Source organism: Lagopus muta, chromosome 12, assembly GCF_023343835.1.
Source record: "Lagopus muta isolate bLagMut1 chromosome 12, bLagMut1 primary, whole genome shotgun sequence".
Classification (NCBI taxonomy): Eukaryota; Metazoa; Chordata; class Aves; order Galliformes; family Phasianidae; genus Lagopus; species Lagopus muta.
Window position 1 is genome coordinate 13,614,049 of NC_064444.1, and position 18,920 is coordinate 13,632,968.

At 40.2% G+C, this 18,920-nt stretch overlaps 2 protein-coding genes across 2 annotated transcripts in view; one reads left to right on the plus strand and one right to left on the minus strand.

The window, feature by feature from the left end:
- Nucleotides 1-4,118: 4,118 nt before the first annotated feature.
- The window catches only part of CYLD (CYLD lysine 63 deubiquitinase), a 42,402-nt gene continuing 27,600 nt past the window's right edge, over nt 4,119-18,920 (plus strand). Inside the window, exon 1 of the mRNA XM_048959104.1 lies at nt 4,119-5,871. The gene's annotated coding sequence lies outside the window, so the exon portion shown is untranslated. The remainder of the gene's footprint in view (nt 5,872-18,920) is intronic.
- Nucleotides 5,878-17,199, minus strand: SNX20 (sorting nexin 20). The gene is made up of 4 exons (XM_048959108.1): nt 17,079-17,199; nt 15,176-15,357; nt 13,381-13,532; nt 5,878-11,198 (listed from the first exon to the last, which is right to left on the minus strand). The coding sequence occupies exons 1-4, from the start codon at nt 17,123-17,125 to the stop codon at nt 10,530-10,532; spliced, it is 1,050 nt and encodes a 349-aa protein (XP_048815065.1). The 5' UTR covers nt 17,126-17,199; the 3' UTR covers nt 5,878-10,529.

The following is an 18,920-nucleotide window of genomic DNA, read 5'->3' on the forward strand; positions in this document are numbered from 1 at the left end:
GTAAGACCTACTAGTTGTAAGATCTTGAATGATATAATAGCACTAATATGAGACCCTTTTTTTATTTGACTGATTAAAATAATTAGCTCTGGATGTCAAACATACTTCGATAACTTTGCCTTCTCTTGAGAACACCTGCAATTATTTGTGTGTGTTCTAAATATTGATCATATTTTTGCAGACTTTTTTTCCACGTTCTTTGGTTACTTTGATAAACATGTATAGTTACAAAACTGCACATACAGACACATTACTGCTATACTTGGTCATAAATCAGCAAGTATCAGTAGCTACCAGCCTGAGGTAATCAGCTTCTCCTTAGAAAAGTAACTGAGAAATATTAATGCAACACAAATCAAGAATAAAGCAAAGTTTTCTGTGTGCAGACTTAAAGGTGGCAATTCTCTCTCAGCCTGTTCTGCTCTGAGCCTTCAGAAAACTTGGTGGGAAACCCACTGGTCTAGCTCCACAGGATTTAATGTGCAATCGACCAGATGTGATAGCACAGGTGTCACAGGGAAAATTACAGTGCTGCTGCCTCTTGGCATGCCAGCATCTGCCTTGCCACAGAAGGGCATGTTCCCCAGGGTCTGCCACGGAGGTGGCAAGGGCATGAGTGTGCTTTGGGTGCAGGAGGCTGTGTGGGAAAGGAGTCTGCTGCTTGATCTGCACACAGCTTTGAGTTTGCTGTTCAGTTCAAAGAACTGAGACTGCCTTTTCTACCTCAGCAAGATACTGATCTATTTCCATTTGGCCATTATCTGGGTTAGAGGAAATGTATGCAAGCAGCCCCTGCTGATGAGATATCGGTCAGCGAATCTACAGAAGCAGGCTAGAAACAGCAGCTGGGGGAGAAACTTGCTCAGAAGGTTGAGTGGCTCTTCGTAGCGTGAATTAAAGGCCTGCTGCTGCTTTAGGACTGGTCTCCACACACAGCCTTCATCTGATACTGTATATTTATTGCAGTTCCTTTCAGTGTGAGGGGATGGAATCACATCCCTGCTTCTGGGGTCTGAGGGCACAGGGCTAACTGCCTGCAGTCACTGGAATGAGGGGCCTGGCTCTGGCAAGCATCATTCATTGCAAGCCTGAAAAGTGTTTTGTTCTGGCAGATCCTGAAAAGTGATGTAAACTGTCATTCAGCACTGGAGGGTAAGGGCCTAATCTGGGTTTGGTTTCTGGTTTTAGTACCCCGTTACCTTTTCAGCACATGTGATGGTGGCAGAGAGCAAATAGCATTGCAGAGAGCACTGAAGCTCCATGTTTTCATATGCACAGTTGTTGCAGGATTTACCCCAACACAGGTTATTCTTGGGAGTAATTTTTTTTTACTTACTCATTGTTATCCTGTTTTGTTTCATTCCTAAAAGCTTTTTTTCCCCTTCTCCTGCACTCCCATCCCCCGTTGTCTTTGTGCCTGGTATTTTTCCACACTTTATTTCCTAAAAGACTAGCAGGTTTGACGACGCATTGTGATTTCTTTTCTACAGGGCTTTATGAAGGAAGCTGGAGGCAGTTCTCATTAGTCTCACTGACATCTTTTATCACTTATCAGAGGAACAAGCAAACGGAGAGCAATTCCTTTGATCATGGCAAAAGTAGAAAGAGTATTAAAAACCCTATGAAGATTCACTAAGTAGAAAGTGGAAAAGACAGTCTGTGGCATGTTTCAAAGAAGTAACATGATTTAAAGTTGCCAGATTTGCTTGTATATATTAAAGAATTGTTAATGATGCTACATTTTACATGCATCCTAGGGTTTTTTTTTTTTGTTGTTTTTTTGGTTGTTGTTTTTTTTGTTTGTTTGAGAAAGAAGCGAAGGAGTTCTTCAGTAGAATGGATGGATTAGATCAATTGGAAAATATCTCTAAAGGGTGAACTATGTCAGAAAGGAATTCTGTGATTCAATGAAAACTGTTGAAAATAAGGTTGTATGGTGGCACAATGGGTCGGAAAGAAAAAAAACACCCAACCCTGCTCTCATGGGAGAATGTTGAAAAATCTTAAGAATTCCCTTTCTTTTGGAGGCATTCTGTGGTGAATCAATGTGCCGTTTGTGAAGGCCGCGTAGGAGCAGCAGTACTTGCAATTATCCACATGTACCTGACTGCCTAACTCTGACCTCAGTCTGTCATTCCTTCTTTGTTCTATGGGAAAATCAGATTTTTCTGAGTATTGCCTCACCTAGCATGTTGCCCTTGTTGTGTGTCTTCCATTATTAGCGACAAGGCAGTGAGAAATGACGAAGAATGCATTCCTCCCCAGAGCTATTGAGCATTCTGCAGTCTAGAGCCACCAGTGTTTTTCTAAATGGCTGGAGCTCAGTTAACCCACTGCTTATACATACCTTTCTGACTTCTGCATGTGAGCAGCTTGTATCTCAAAGCATCAGATACGAATTACTCTTGAATGCCCTTGTCTTAAGCAGTAAAAATACAAAGACCGCAACTATTTAACTGTTTTCTTCCAGCATAGACACTGTGTCATCCTTGCCTTGCAGTGTTCTTTACTGTCACAGCTAATATTTAACTATGTTGAATTTGATTCTGATATGATGCAAAGTAGTACATTTCTATAGCACTTTCTATGCAAGCATCCCCTGAGTACTTTCTGATCAAGCTAAAATTGAACTGCATACAAATTCCTAAAAGATGCATTTAAAATAAACCGGTAAATAGGAGGTAGAAATATATGTATTCAGTTCAATGTTAAAATGGGCAAAGGGATGTCAGAGTAACAGAGGAGAAACTGATGTAGTATTTTCCTCCATAACAGCCTTGGAACGTGATGCTCTGAGCAGTGCAATGTGCTGCTCTCATAATACTGACCAGAATGAGTTGTGTGACTACTGTGAGTGACCTGGAGGTGGCGGGTGAAGTAACATATAGCTGGGTTATCAGCTCTCCATGTGTGTACGTGCTGTTCTAACACTTCTTCTTTCTGATAAGCAAACGAGAAAGCCACACAATTCCTTGTGATACCTGACTTCATTTGTACGAGGAAGACAGTGGGAGGAATAGACAAATAGTTTTGAGAGACCCAAATAGTGGATCCAAGATGACTTTTTTTTGTTTGTTTTTGTGCCAGATCAAAGGCTTTGGAGATGGAGCAAACACTGGGTGGTATTTCAGCACTTAAAAAAATAATAATAAAAAAAAAAATAGTTGCCAGAAGTTGTTAGCATTGTTAGGATGGACAGGTGATGAGGAAGAAGGCTGAGTTAGATCCTTCTCCACATCTTATGATCTAAATGAAAAGCAGACTGACCTATCATCTTTCACATTATTACAAGACTTTCTTTTAATCTTTTTCTTCTTCATAAAAAAAAAAAAAAAAAAAAAAAAAGTTTAAGGTAGCAGCGTGCTCACCACTGTTTCTCCTTTACGGAAGAAAACTGCGGAGCCTGGCAGTGTGTTAAGCCTACTGGAGGAAATTAGATTTTTGCATTTCACATGCTTTTTTGAGATTAAGAATTCTATTGAAATAGGAAGACAAAATATGGAGAGAGTGTACGTTCAAGCTACAGCAGTCATTAAATAAATCCCAGCTGAGTTTGGGGAAACATAGGCAAATTAGGAAGTTAAGATGTCTGTGGAGCCTGTGCTGCTGCAGCCAAACCTTTGCAGTGAGGTGAGTTACATTTCTGTTGGCGGAGTGGTGAGGTCTGTTGAACTGCATGGTGACATTGTGAAAGGGATGCCAATGGCAGCTATAAACACATCCAGCAGAAAGACAACCTCTGGGCTGACGCAGAAATAGTCTGACAAGGTCTTCCATGTGCTTCCTCTCACTGTGATTAGATGGCCTTTGTTTTGGCATTTCCTCTGTTTGGTTGTTTTTTCTGCTGTATTTACTGCTCACTCACGTTCTCTGTTGTTAGTGTCAGTGGCATGCTACAGGGTGGGAGCAATAAGGAAAACACGCTGAGATCAGATAAAGGATCCTTATCTGCCTCTCAGCGTAGGCATTTGAAGGGTTTGGGGTGGTGGCAGCAGATGAGGGCTGTTTGAGAGCGCATCGTTTTCACAAAGAGACATGAATTACTTTCCTAAACAGGAGATTTATTTGGCAAATTAGGTCAGCTATCATTACATTACCTCACAGCATGTCAAATCATAATTTTAAATAGATTTAAAATATAATATTTAAAATACATTCCGAGGTTACAGTACAAATGAAGCTCCTTACGGTTGCTATGTGGACCAGTCAGATGCACGGGAAGCGTATTAATTGAGGAACAAGTCAGTAGGGTTCACTGCTGCTTGTGAAGACTACATAATTTATACCACTGTTTGTTTACTGGTAAACAAGTGTCCTCTGTGATAACTCCTCAAGATAAAAAGAAATGTAAGTGCATAAACCAAATCCCTTCTTCCTGTCAGTCTCTCCGAATTAATGTTTTACCTTACAAATCCTCATGACCCTTTGTTCTCCAGAGAAGATTAAATGAAAATAAACTTATGTTCTTCCTTTACCAAAGTTTGCCAACATCAGTTCTGAGAATGAGGCCATCTGTTATGTGACTGAGCTCCACTCCTTGCCCACCCATTTGTTTGCTTCCTCCCAGATTGCTCTTCTCTCCTTGTCATTCCCAAATCACACACTTCTCTTCCTGGCTCTGCATTCTTTGAGTCTCTTCTTTTGATCATCACAGTTTAGTTTCATGGCAGACTTCATAATCTCATGGGCACCAGAGCCCTCTGCCAAGGTTTATGCAGATTTAAAGCCTGGATTAATCTGGCCTGGTATTTATATAAAATGTTCTGAACATGGCAAGCACTATAAAAGCACTGTATATTATTACTGAGTCCATGGAAATCCCCCCTGCTAACTCAGCACATATTAAGCTGCTGTTCCTGGAGGTAAGGTGAAGTGACAGAAACAGCCAAATCTACGTCTCATCTTTGGAGACTGCATCTTTTTTCTCTCTGGTTTTGTTTTTTTTTTTTCTTATTTTTTTTCCTTTCCAGGATTTCTGAAAGAAGCTAAATGGATGAGAGAGGAGACCCCCCTCAAAGATTTCACCTCCTGAGAGTATTGTTTCACAGATTTTGGCATAGCTTCCCTGCCTTTCACTGCTGCTATGCTGCCCAACTCCCTCATGCTGTTTCCTAAGCACTTTTGAAAGCTGGTAGCCTTGGAAGAAACCTTTCTGGGGATATAAAATCTTGGTGCAGGGGGGGCTGCTTTCAAACTCTGGTCCGGTACCCATGCTGGGGGAAAGCAGCCTCCAGATCCCAGCTATCCCAGCAATCCGAAAGATCCCAGCACAAAACGGGGACTGTAGGCCTATAGCCAGATCTTTAAGGAGCTGCTTCCAAAAATTTTTTATTACTTAAAGCGTACATGAAGAAGATGAGTGGTGACTACAGCCCAAGGTTAGTCAACGTGTCTCCACCTTCCATGTTATTAACAAGAGGATGATGCTTGAAATAAGGTGTGTATATATTAGTGAGGCACTGGAAGAGGTTGCCAAAAGAGGCAGTGGCTGCCCCATCCCTGGAGACACACAGGGTCAAGCTGGAGGGGGCTCTGAGCACCTGATGGAGCTGTAGGTGTCCCTGTGCATTGCAGGGGAGTCGGACTAGATGGCCTTTAAGGCTCACTTCCAACTCAAATGATTCTGTGGTTCTATGCTGTATGGTAACTTGAGCCGTGGCCTGACCCACTGATTGAGCACCTGGGGAAAGAGCCCAGGCAGCCCTGGGAGCACAGGTGAAGGCAATTCAGCTGTGTGACCAGAGGGGTGGAGCCTGGCTGCATTTCTCTTAGACCTCATTTAAGAGCCAACTGCCCCAGGAGGAGGATCTCTGGTTGGAGATCCTTCCTTGGGGAAGCTTTCCCCTGCAAACTTGGAATCTTCTGATAGGGGTGAGCAATCTTCTTCCCTTCCTTTATAGTGCCTTTCTATTATCCTTCCATCATCACGCCTCTGTTGTGGCACCCTCTCCTCTTGTATTGATCTGTTGGATTGCTACGTATATGTACTGTTTAGGATATATTCATGCCTTTATGTAAATAAATTATTGGAGCTTTAAAATATTGTACAGTAGTCAAAATCAAAATGTGCCTAGCTCTCGTTTTCCCACTGGGGGTGCAGCAACCTAAAATGGAGTCAGTGAGCTTTTGTGGCACTGTTCAGAAGGTGTTATGGGTTCATTTATTTTTACTTCCCTCCCCCCATTATTTGATAGCTCTTTTAAGAGTTGCGAGTTTTACTTGGTTCCTTTTGATCAGAAGGAAAAGGTACTGCAGGAACTGAGGTGCTGCAGTGACTCTGGCTTTGAACTCACCAGGTCTAAAAGCCTGCAAGAACATTTTCTCTTTCAGCTTTCCAGCCAGCTCATAGAGCTAGCTGGCTGATAAGGGGTCCTGTTAAATTGTCCTGAAGGACAGCTAGAGAGCTGGGCACTGTAGCCTGAGCTCACAATGGAATTGATATACGTATATATTTAGTTTAACCATATTAAAACATAAGGGGCAGGCTTGAGAAGTGTGTGTATATATATATTTAACTTCAAGCAGTTCAATCCTTTCTGTTTTTAAAAAAAGTTTATTTTTCATTCGCATGCTTGCAGAGGTGCCGTCTCCTACAAATGCTGCAGCTCCATCTAGTGGCACTGCAGGCAGTTGGCGGGGAGGAGGCAAATCTGAGAAATTCCCTGACCCTGAAGGAAGGTGTTAAGATTCAAATTTGTGTTTTTGGGAAGTTATGTGGGATTTTATGGGTATCTGGGTCTACTGGAGCACTGTTTGGAATGAAAAATATTTAGGTAACTGTCGTTTGGAGAAATGAGTTGATCAGAGAAGGCCATCTATTTCTCTTTGTTATTTTCCCTTGCCCAAGTAGCCACAGACATAAAGATGTGAATTGCTGATAAAAGAAGGTTGTGTATTTTAAACTTTGTGTGTATGTATGACCATGAGGTCCTTGTAAAAGTAGTTTTATCTGAGTTTCTTAAAACATCTGGAAAACATCTATTAAGCATCAAAACACCCAAATCTGTTTGCTTCATTCATTCATCTGTCTGTCCACCCATCCACGGTATACAGAGATTGTGTGCTTGTTTATATGGGCAGTAGACATTATTCTGCTCTCAGTTATGGTGCAACAATTTATTTCAGTGTAGTTACTCTCAACTATCACTGCCTTGACGTGAAATTTGTGTCTTGTGTATCTGTATATGCAGCAAATTCTCACTCGCAGGGTGTGATGAACATATGTTGCAATGTGATCTTAATGCAAACAACAGGTTGGTTCTTTGGGGTTCTCACCTTATCCAGATGGGAGCTCACATTCAGTGTTTTACACCATTACATCCACGTTTAGTTTTTCAACACATCTAGCTCTTGCCTTTGATCTAATAAGAAAATAAACATTCTTGATTTGATTTGCTCAGCTGCTGTCTGAGCCACAAAACCTTTCTAGATTCCAGCTTGTGACCTGAGCTGGACTCCCATGCCTCTCGTACGTAACTGTTGAATTCAGTAAATGTATTTAGCCTTATTAAGATTCAGAAAAGCAAATATTATCCTCTAGTGATGCTGCAGATAACAGCAGTTAATAACAAGTATGTGATAAAGATCACAGGATTCCCTGTAAACAAGATGCTGCATTGCACAGAGAGCATCTTGTCTGCATATGTTTCATAAGTAACTAGGCATCCTCATGGGCTTCTTTAGTTATTTTAGAAAGTTGTGTAAACAGCATTATCTACTTAATGCCCCAAATGATATAATAATTGATATGGAAATGGGGCAAAGCTCAATAGATTGTAGTACAATTCTCTGTGGACTCTCGGAGATGCTCTGCCCAGATTTTATTTAAATTTTATTCTGGCTTGTGTGTATGCAGTCTGTGGTTTGTTAAATATGCTGGCCAGATGTTGGGCAACATTTTCTTTTTTTGAGCTTTCAGGGGGAAAAAAAATGTGAATGTATACTTGGATTGTTATCTTCTGTATACTTCAGAGCAAAGTGTCAGTAACAGTGAGAAGAGTAAGAGCATACTGGAAAGCTCTGGTGCATTGTGTGCTGTTTGCTTCTGCTGAATGGCAGGGGAAGCGGATCATCGTGGATTGCTAACAGCTCTGATACTCTCTACTGCTTGTCTCTTCTGGTTTAGATTACAGGAGCAAGGAAAAGAAATACTGGAGATTTAGGAATTGCTTAAAACTGGAAAGTGTGTTTGAGAATATTTTCTGTTCCTTCCTGTTGAAAATTATATTATTTACATTTTATATATTCTATATGCTACATATGCATGATTAAAAACACATAAGGTTTCCTCTTTTGCTACTTTTAAAAAGCAGCAGATAAAATATTTTACTATTCACCTATTACATCTTTTAATATATCACTCAAATTTCCTCAAGTATTTCTGCCACAGACATCGTGTGCAATTGTCTCATGGATAAAGCTGCGTTGTTGACCTCCAAGCTGAACTTAAGAACATGCAATGGAGGCGTGTGTCTGTTCTGCAAAACTGTACAGCCTGTAATGCTTGGCCATTTATCCAGACAAGCAGTGTGGTCTCCAGACCACTAAATGAGACTTGGAGAAAATCACTTCTCTTATTTGCACCACAATTCCCCAGGCTGTAAAATGGGGAGAATGATATATTGGAATAAAATATAAGTAAAACATAACTTAATAGAAGAGGGCAAAGCAATACCATTATTCACTGCCATGCCAACAAAAATTGGTTAGCTGTAGATCAATTAATCCTACAGAGATGTAAACTTACAGCATTACCACCCGTTCAGGCTAAGCAAGATTTTTCTGATGCGCTGCTTTCCTGGTACTCAGCTGGACAACATGCAGTGCTGCAAACAGTGAGGGGTGGGGGACAGTAAAAGTGGGAAAATATTTCTTCCTGTAGTTTTGGTCTTTCACCACATAACTGCTGTGGAGGTGGAGCAGAGTCATGGCTGTGTTCCCTTCCTGCCTCAGCTCCAACCTGCCTGAGCATGGCACAGACGTGCTGCTGTTGTCATGGCTTTGTCACTGATTCAGACAGGATCCCATAAGAAGGTGCTACCTTTGGTCCATTTTAACTCTGTTGGTATGGTGTATTCTGGGAAGATCAGCCTTTGAATCTCTTAATTACTCCCAATTCTCATACTCTTGATACAACTAGAAAAATATATGTTAAATAATGTAAATAATACGCACATTTTGAGTTTGATCACTAGCTGTTAAAAACTACTTAAAATATTAACTTTCCATTCTAGGCCCTTCTATTATTCTGTATTTTTTCCAACCCATTATTCTTGTAACAATGCACAACAGTTTTTTTCAGGTTCGGTGCATTTTCAATTAGCTGATATTTTTTTTTTATACACCTGGGAGGCAACTTAATACAGTTATTTCTAATTTACAGACAATGTAGTTGGGTTTTTGTTCCTGGATTACAGGTCTAGAAGTACGCAGAGAACTACGTTCTGTAGAAAATAATGAGCTGTGCTAGCATGACCTGCTAATTGTGTTATGATAATCTGTTTGCCAGACTGCTCCTTGTGTATAGGAAATATGTGAAGCAGCTAAATACAAATGTTTTCAGCTGTTAGAAAGCTTTCACAACAGCATTAGAGGCAAGTGTAGCTGTCAGATACAGTGATGGGGTCCCTCAAGAAATTAATGTAATATTCCAGAGCCACTGAAACAGTGCCTGTTACCAGTTGGGCAGTTACCGAGGCAGTGCCCAATTTACATAAACCTCTGAAAGACAACAGAGAAGCACATGCTTTGGATAGATTGTCCATTAGCCACGTGTCTCACAGCTTGATAATCAGAATTAAATACTGCCATTCTTTAGCCAGATGTTCTCCTCAATAGCACCCTTCCGTAATAGGAAGGAAGTACAGGTATATTGCATGGGTATGAATTTTGCATTCAGGTTTGAGCTGCACTTGGAGATTGCTTCAAACAAGGATGCACCTTCTGCCACATCTGATGGAGTGATTCAGTAGTATTTCTCACTCCTGCTAGGGTTGATTGTTAACCTTCCCTCCAGTCCTCCCTCCAGAGACATTAACTTGGGTAGGATTCAGCATTCTCAGAAATGGCAAAGTGCTGTTTGATTGGGCTTCACCTGGAGGAGGAAAAGCCTATAGTCAGTGTCCAAAGATGCATCCTTTAGGTTGCATTGACTGAAAAGATATTTTTCTTGAAATGAAGTAATTTTCCCATAAGCAAGCAATACTGTTGATTCTGCAGCTTTACTGCTTTGTTCATGGTATTTTCCTGACTGTCCACACAAAATGGGTTATATTCAAAACACTATCAAAATTAACAAACTATACAAAACTTTTTGTTACATGTTTATTTCCAGAAGTCTTAATAAGCTTATGTCTAGAGTAAATATAAAATTTCCCAGCATGTTGAAAAATACTTGATTTTTTTTTTTTTTTTCCCCTATGAAAGTTATGTTATCTTAACAGGTAATTTCCAATTATTACTCTTTCAAGATATTGTGTTCAGGAAAAGGAGCAGGCAGCTTTGCACTTTAGAGAAATTGCTTCTTATATTCATTTTACATATTCCCGAACTGCAAGCTCTTTCAGGGAGAAAACACGTACGGGATCTTTTTTTGCCTTCCATTCTTCCAGTTTCTCTTGCAAAGACAGAAAGTCCTTGCCGAGCTCATATGCCAAAGTGATCATTGCTTCTAACAATGGAATGTAGTACTTGTGACTGCTACGCATGCACAGGTGTGACAGAGCCTTTTCCCCGTATTCAAAGGCACTTGCTGCATTTCCCAGGTCCTTGTGGCACACCACAACAGCACAGAGGGTAGGGACAGTTGCAACAGGGTTGCCTCTGGTCAGCCTCTCCTGCAGACCGATGACTTCTAACAGGATTTCCAAAGCCTTGTTGTACTGGCCACCCCGCAGGCAGCCGTATGCTTCCTGAAGCTCAGGCTTTGTTAAAAAGTCAATAAATTTTTTTGATCTCCTGATATATTTCATTGAATACAGAAGCCTCAGGTAGTCCTTAAAGGCCAATTTTCTCTCATTGATTATTTCGTCTGTGAAGTTCCCTGTTAGGGCTTTTTTTGGAAAGGTCATATCTTCCATTTCCTCACTGAAGTCCTCCAGAAGATTTCTGTGCAGTTTCTCAAAATCAGAATAACGCCGTTCGATTACAGACTTGCTGCTGTCAAAGCTTCCAGTTTGCAAAATTATGATTTTATACATCTAAACACAACAAAACAGGAAATGAGAAGGACCATCCTAACCCTACTGCAGCCACATCTTTCTGTACAAATACTTTGCTTGTAACAGCCGTGGCTGCTGCAGTCATTGTCAGCGAACAGAATGAATTTCCCAGACTTAGTAGTGAATGCAGTGTAATTTACGTTGGCCATAATACTCAGAAATGTTTATATCAGACATTTCTAGGGATTTGGAGGCATTATTGGTGCTGTGAAAGAAGGAATATTTGGCATTAATATTTGGTGTATGCAAAAATAAGATGGAGCAACTGTGGAGTCTCTTCTCCCCTCTAAATCTTTGTCTTGTAATTCATACTTACTTGGCATATAAATAATTCAAAGAAGTGACACTTCTACAGAAGTCTGTATGTGCTAGCCAAAATCCTTGTCTAACAGCAGCACTGTCCCACATTACCAGTACTCAATTGTATGGCTTCTGTAGTTCTTCACTAGCGTAAAATAACTAATGAAAGTAAAATAACTAATGAATATGATATTCAAAATAGCTGCAAAATAACACTGAGTGTTATGTGTTGTACAAATATATTCTCCTGTGGTCCTGATCCAAATACAGCAATACTGAAGAAGGGCCAAATATCTGGTATGTGTAAACCAGTGGAGCTCCAGGGGGGCCGGTTTAGCTGTGTCCCTGTGCACCAGCCAAGGGCAAGGACTGTTGGCTCGCTAGCTTTTGGATGATGACCGTGTCCGCATTCAAGTTTCTCCCATTCTCACTGAATTATACAGCAACTGGAGCAGTTTAATGCACACGAGTTGTTTTCTGTGCTGGTATAGAAGGGTGCAAAACTGTACTAGCAATGGCTTCTTTCTGATTCTATTCCTTGTTTTTTTTTTTTTCTTAAAGAGAAATTCTCTGTTTTAATCTTCATAAATGATCTTTACAGGCACTTCTTGAAAGGCTTGTAAATTTGAGCTGACTTCTCTGATCTCTTTTCATTTATAGGCACTGTGACATTTTCCTGTATTTTGCCCTGCTCCCTGCTGAAAAGTGTATATACTCTTGAAGCGTATCCAAAGCAATCATATGAGCAGTTTTTAAAGTTATCATTTTATCAAGGGCAGCTAAGTGAATAATTTACAAGTACTTGATTTTTTTTTTTTTTTTGTCTTTATGGAGCATGAGAAAGGGGAGAAATGATGTTTAATTAAACTGTCATTCAGATTGACTCAGTTTTGTTGTAATGTAGCTGTGTTTAACTACCGGCATGTACACCAAGTGATAACCTTGTCCTCTTACAGCTGTACTAAAATATTTTTAATCAGTAAGCTGGGTACTCTCCAGCGTGTGCAAGACAGTAGCATCTAAATAGGTGTGTATAGCATGCAACAAGATCCTAGGATAGTTTCTAGACTGTAAATGTACCTGCTTTAAGTCCTGAGCTGCATGAGTAACAGCAGAATGACTATTAGCATTTTTAATTTATAGATCCTAGAGGCTGCTGCAAAACATCCCTTTCTGAGCATCACCAACCAGGGTACTGAAAGAGACCTGCTCTAGCTCAGCTCTCCACAAGTCCAGGAGTAGGATTAGAAAAAAAACAAGTCTCAGTGCTTTGAGGAAAAGATAGCAGAAATCCAACCTGTTCTACATTCCTGCCCCTCACACTCGTGCTTCACTTTAACATGGAATAGAAAAATGTCATTTAATGGACCTCTGGGTAGGGAAGGGGAACAGTCCCAGAGGAGTGCTAGCTGGTGCATGTCTTAAGCTTTGTCAACAGCAAAGAATTTTGCACTTGTGCTAACATAAATCTTCAATATGGAAGTTATATAAATATAATGCAGCTGTTAGTGCAGCCTGGCTCAGTACAAGTGTAACCTCATGGATATTTTTATACTTGTATGAATTTCTTTAATGTTGACAAGCCTATAGGTGTGAAGGGTATTTGAGTACTAATTTGCTTGATAGCACTTCTCTACTGCTGCAGGTCTTATGAAGCAATTGTCAGAGGGTTTTTTAGGGGCAGATCCACCAGCTATGCCTATGTGAACAGTGAGAACAGGTTCTACTTGGTAGGATTACGGCTTGCAAAACTCAGACGTCAGTGAGTCTTTCATGTAGTGAAGCGTGCTGTGTGCTGTGCAGATCCCTGTAGAGTGAATAAAAATTAATGATCTTCTTACATATTCATTTTTTCACTTACCACGTATTTAGACAAGTGGTGCTCTACAATTCTGGTTGATGGAATTTCAAATAGGAGCTTGACCTGTCTACACTGGCTTTTTTCATTCCTCCAGTATTCCTGAAGCTCCTTAGTAGTCATTGAAGAGTTGGGACGTAGGGATGCTTTGGAATCTAAAAATGATATATTTAGTATTTCAAATTATATTGTGTGTGGAAGGAAACCTTTTACACGTTTATTGTGAAAGCAGAGCTTGGAATTTCTTCATTGTAAAAGCAAAACCTAGAGCATGATAGATTAAATGATTTCTCTGCTAACAAAGACAGCTCCAGATGCTCTGAGGAAAACTGTAGTGCTCTGGAATTGGAAAGACAATAAATTTGCTGTAATGTGTACATTTGTTATTATGGAAAAGCATTGATAAGAAGCATTGTATGTCCAGGTTGTAACCTCTGGCACAGTCTGAGCAGGAGGTACACCTCCCGATTCTATAAGCAGCCCTGACTTGCTCTTCTGAGTCAGGTTCTTCTCCAGGGTAGGAGGAGACAAGGCTAAGATGTTTCTATCATTGCTAAGGTGAGGAGATAATACAAAGCAGATGCAAATTCAGACTAGTGTTGAAATACTGACCATATTCAAATACTGGGACTGTGCAGTAAGAGGCTAAAGCTGAGAGAGAATGAAGAGGGTGTACAGTGATAGGACAAGGGGGAATGGTTTTAAACTGAGACAGGGGAGATTTAGGTTAGGTATTAGGAGGAAGTTTTTCACCCAGAGGGTGGTGACACACTGGAACAGGTTGCCCAAGGAGGCTGTGGATGCCCCATCCCTGGAGGCATTCAAGGCCAGGCTGGATGTGGCTCTGGGCAGCCTGGTCTGCTGGTTGGTGACCCTGCACATAGTGGGGGGGGTTGAAAGTAGATGATCATTGTGGTCCTTTTCCAGGCCGTTCAATGATTGAAGGAGAAACTCAAGTAATCAGCTCAGATGAAAAAGGAATTCTCACATCCTACTTTTCTTTTGTAGCTGAAGTGATGCCACAGTGATATTTATTTGCGCACCTCCCTCACCACCCACATACAGTCACAATCACGCAAAAAGTCCCCTAAAAACATAGGTCAGCTGGTTTAAGTGTTTGCTCATGGGGGAATTTGACACAGCTTTCCAAAAGGGTGATTTCTCTGTCTTTGAAATATGGTGACAACAGTTTTCATGAGGTGGCATAGAGGCTAGCAAAGTGGATAAAAAAATGGTGTATTTGTATTTCAGTGGGCACATCATTCTCAGTCTTCTGTCAGCAATGTTTCTGTCAATGCAGTCAGCTGAAGTCTTATCCAGCATTCAGACAATGGAAGTGAATGACCACAGATGAGTGGGAGGATAAGTGCTTGATGCAGAGATAGAAACATAAAGTACTTCCTCAGTGGCCCCATTTTTACATGTTGTTAATCGTTTGGTCATACAGTTTCAATTATCAGTGCCTTTGGGGTTTGGCTCACTCTACAAAGCATAATTTATTAGAAAGAGGTGCTGTTTATAACAGTTTTACAGGCTGAAAATCTTGATGAAATTGTATATGTTATGTTTATATTTAATATTTTATTCAATAACATGACAGTAATGTTTGGCATAGTAAAAGCCTAGTGCTGCTTCTTCACAGGGTGTGTGAGAGACTACTGCCTCAGGTTCATATCAGTCAAGTGCCTGGTGTCCCTGCTGATACTACTTTACTATTGTAGTAAATAAAGCAATTTATTTTTTTTAATATAAAGGATTAATAGCTACGTGAAGAATAAAACGAAAGAGTGGTATCTACCTTGATCCTTGCAACCTTTGTCTTTTTCTGGATTTTCTTTGCTCAGTTCACAAGAAACTTCAGCTTTGGGTTGACTTTGTTCTTCGTCAGGAGGAGCTGTGATAGAAAACGTAGCGATTGTACTTGCAGCTTCCAGCAGCTCCCTTTCTGCTGTGCACTCTGGGTCCTGCTCCATTGCAAAGCTGTCACAAAAAATTATAAGAAATGTGACATTACTTAGTGACATGCCTTTAGAAGATCCAGTCTGGTAATCTTTTTTACTGGCTTGCTCATTGCTCCCTGTGAACATGTATGAAGGCAACCGTTGTTTTATGGAAAGTAAAGGGAATCACTGAAGAACATAACTTCATTGGGAGGTGATTTATTGTTCTTGTATTTTGCCCTCAACCTCACAAGTGTTAGTTCAGATGAACTCTGAGATTACTAGCATCACTACCAGCCTGGCTCTCTTACATTGCTAGAAGTTACTGTTCTAAAGACTCCCAAACTTGCCATCTGTTCTTAATCATTATGCTGGCCCATAAGGCAAAATAAAGTGATATCTGTAACAGTATAATATTTTAGTTTTATTTCATAGTTTCAGGTTCTCTCCAGAGATTTGTCACTACACGTTGAGAATAAAGTGAGCCTGATAATGCCTCGTTGGAAGGTGATTGGAGTTTACTATGCATGGCATTTAGTCCATACGCTGCGCTGCTGATAGGTTTGTAGGTCTGTCCTCCTTGGACAGATGTTTTGCCAGATACTCATGAAATGCTTAACAAAATATACCCCTACTCTGTAGAGTGGAGTGGTTATTCTGCCATGTAAATGTGCCCTTAAGATGTTGTTGTTGTTAAGTAACTATTTAAAACATCATTGTGTTCTACTAGCAGTTGAGAATGTTTTAAGAGCATCCTAACAACTCTGCCAGGGGGCTGTGCTTGGTTAGTATGAGGAAGATATTCTTCATAGTTCATCCAGTGGGTGGAAATCAAATAACATGAAAACCTGCTCTAAACGAATCTGAGTTTCCTTGCTAGAAATGTAAAAATAATGCACAAGGAGAGGTTATTAAGCAAGGCAGGCAGAGGTGTTACTACATATCGTTTTGCCACCACTTGTCTTCCACACAGTTGAGCAATGCCTGACACAGAGGTGAGGAAACTCCTTCAGCAGACCTATTGATTTCTGGTAAACTATACAAGGAAAAGCAATTACTTTCCCTGCTGGAAATAACAGAAGTGCTTTCCTCTAACAACAGCCTTTCTTTTGCTTGCCTTGGCTATACAAGAACGTACACATTGTTACTCTCGTTATTAAGAGAACCGTGAAAGCCCTTATTTTTGGAATTTGGACTAGGGGATGAAGTCTCTTCAAACTTGATGAGTAGCCAGTTATTTCCAGTTGTGACAGATTCTACCAAGAGTATAAACTTTCCAATCTTTGTTTTTCACGTAAGTATAATCTCAGATACACCAGATTGAATCAGAAAAATTTTCTTGCTTGCGAGTTTGTCTAACCTGACAAGCAAGTGTATTTATATTCAAGTATACATATTTACATACATGTATATTTAATGTTAAATATGTGTGTACATGTATAAACATAAGTGTAAAATATGATTCCTCAGAGAAATGCAATGATTTGCAAGACTTCAAGTATCTGCCTTGAAAACTATTTGTACTTCACAGAAACATTTTGTTTCACTTTCACACCTGCAAGTCACTGTAAGCAGTTTTAGCTAAACAACTATTTTTACACTTAAAAAAAGAAAAGAAAAATGGAAAACAATTCAAGGAAGCGTGCAGCAAATTGCAGAGTTTTACTTTGACCAGACACCGGGCCTGCTCTCTGTCAGAGTAAACACCCCTCAAACTGAGTTACAAGTAACAGCAGAAACAGAAGTGCACAGAATGCTCACCTGCAAAACGCTGAGGAGGTTTTAGCTGTGGTGTGTGCGTAGTCCATAGGAAGTCAGGAGAGGCCTGCTTTGCATTTTTAAAAACAGACTAATACGTGTGTGTGTGCTTTGAGCAGGCACATTCTGTGTGTTACAGAAAGGAAGGAAGAAGTCTTGATTAAATCAGACTTCCTCATCCAATTGGCTTGCTGTTTTGGTGCATTAAGTTTCCTATCTGCCTCAAACAGCTCGGCTGCTGTCTGCAGACAAGATGCAGCAATGCAGCTCCAGCCACAAGGGCAGGACTGCAAATCCCAGTCAGTTCTACACGTGCAAACATAAAGCGTGGCAGAGGAAAGCGCTGAACAGTCAATGCAATTACAAAATCAATGGAAACGTGTCCGCATGGACTTCTGAAACCAAAAAACCCCACGCTTAGCAAATAAGAGATTAGGAAAAATGAGTCAAATATGTAAATGCACTTATGTGGAAAAATATGCCCTGTAGGACTCTTTAAAGTAGAGACTTAACATCCAGTTCAGGAAAGAACATGCAGATGGTACCACAATAAATAGCCTTGTTCAATGTAAAATTGCACTTCTGACAGAAATCCTGATTCCACACAGTGCTTAAATATATGATTAATTTCAAATATCTGCTTAATTGAAGTTCAAAAAGGAACATTATCATATTTGACGTGACTACTAAACTTGAAATGAACTTGTGTGCGCCTAAAATTAATCCTGTACTTCAGCTCTTTATTGAGCTGAGGACAAAGCGAAGAAGAATGATGCATTAATCCACACATCTACTGGCCGAGATGCTTCCTACTGTAGTTCACTTTGCTTTGGAAATTTGCTTTAAAGCACTGAGATAACTATTTCTGGGGTAAGTAGTGTGGATGCTGTCTCTTTAGTAATGTAAGTTTCCCTGTTGCCAAAGCTCACTCAATGAAAAACCAAGAGATTTTAATGCAGCACAAATGTGGGAGGCAAGCATCCAAAGAACCACATGGATCCTGCCCCACACATTCCTTTAGAACAAACAATTTCAAATAATGTAAGATCAGGGCCAGAAACTGACAATGTCTCTCTTCAGCTTTATTCACAACATAAAACAATGCCAACTTTAACTTGGACTCTGTCTAAATGTAGACATTTTGCCAAAATAGTTGTCAGAATGATGAAAAATCACTCCTATGCAACTCCAGCCATACTGGCAAAACCCTTAATGTAAGGGACTGGCAGAGTCCTTCAGCCCATTTAATGTGATCCATGCGGAAAGTGATTTAAATTATAGCAGAAAAGAAATGTGTGCTTGCCAATACAGCTCTAAGGTGTAGCTGTACCAGCCAAAGCTTTTAAGTGTAGACAAGGCATGGGTTTCTGGCTCGAGTCTTGTTCCTTTAAAGTTAGATTTACGGGTTTGGTTACAATTGTGAACGAAATCCAAGGAGGATTTTGGTACATTTCACTCATGCTGACAGTTCACAAACAGATCTGAGCTTTGAATTCTGAATTTGCTACTTCATGTGTTGCCAGAAAACAGTGTATTACTTTGTGGTGCTTCATGCTCTTGTCCTGGTCTTGGAGCTGAAGGAAAAGGAGAAAGTATATTTTTCACTTAATTAAACATAAAGGTTATTATTAATAATTTCAGAGTGAGTACCTCCTAGTTTTTTTTAATCATCCAGGATAATTAGATGTGAAATCTGCAATTATGAGCATGACTGAGTGATATGAAATAGCTTATAAATCAAGGGTGTTCTGCAGGAATTCTTCCTGCCTTGGCAGCATAAGCTATTCTGTTTACATCTGGTTCCTGAAGGGTGGGTTGGAAGCATCCCCAGGGCCACTGCTAACC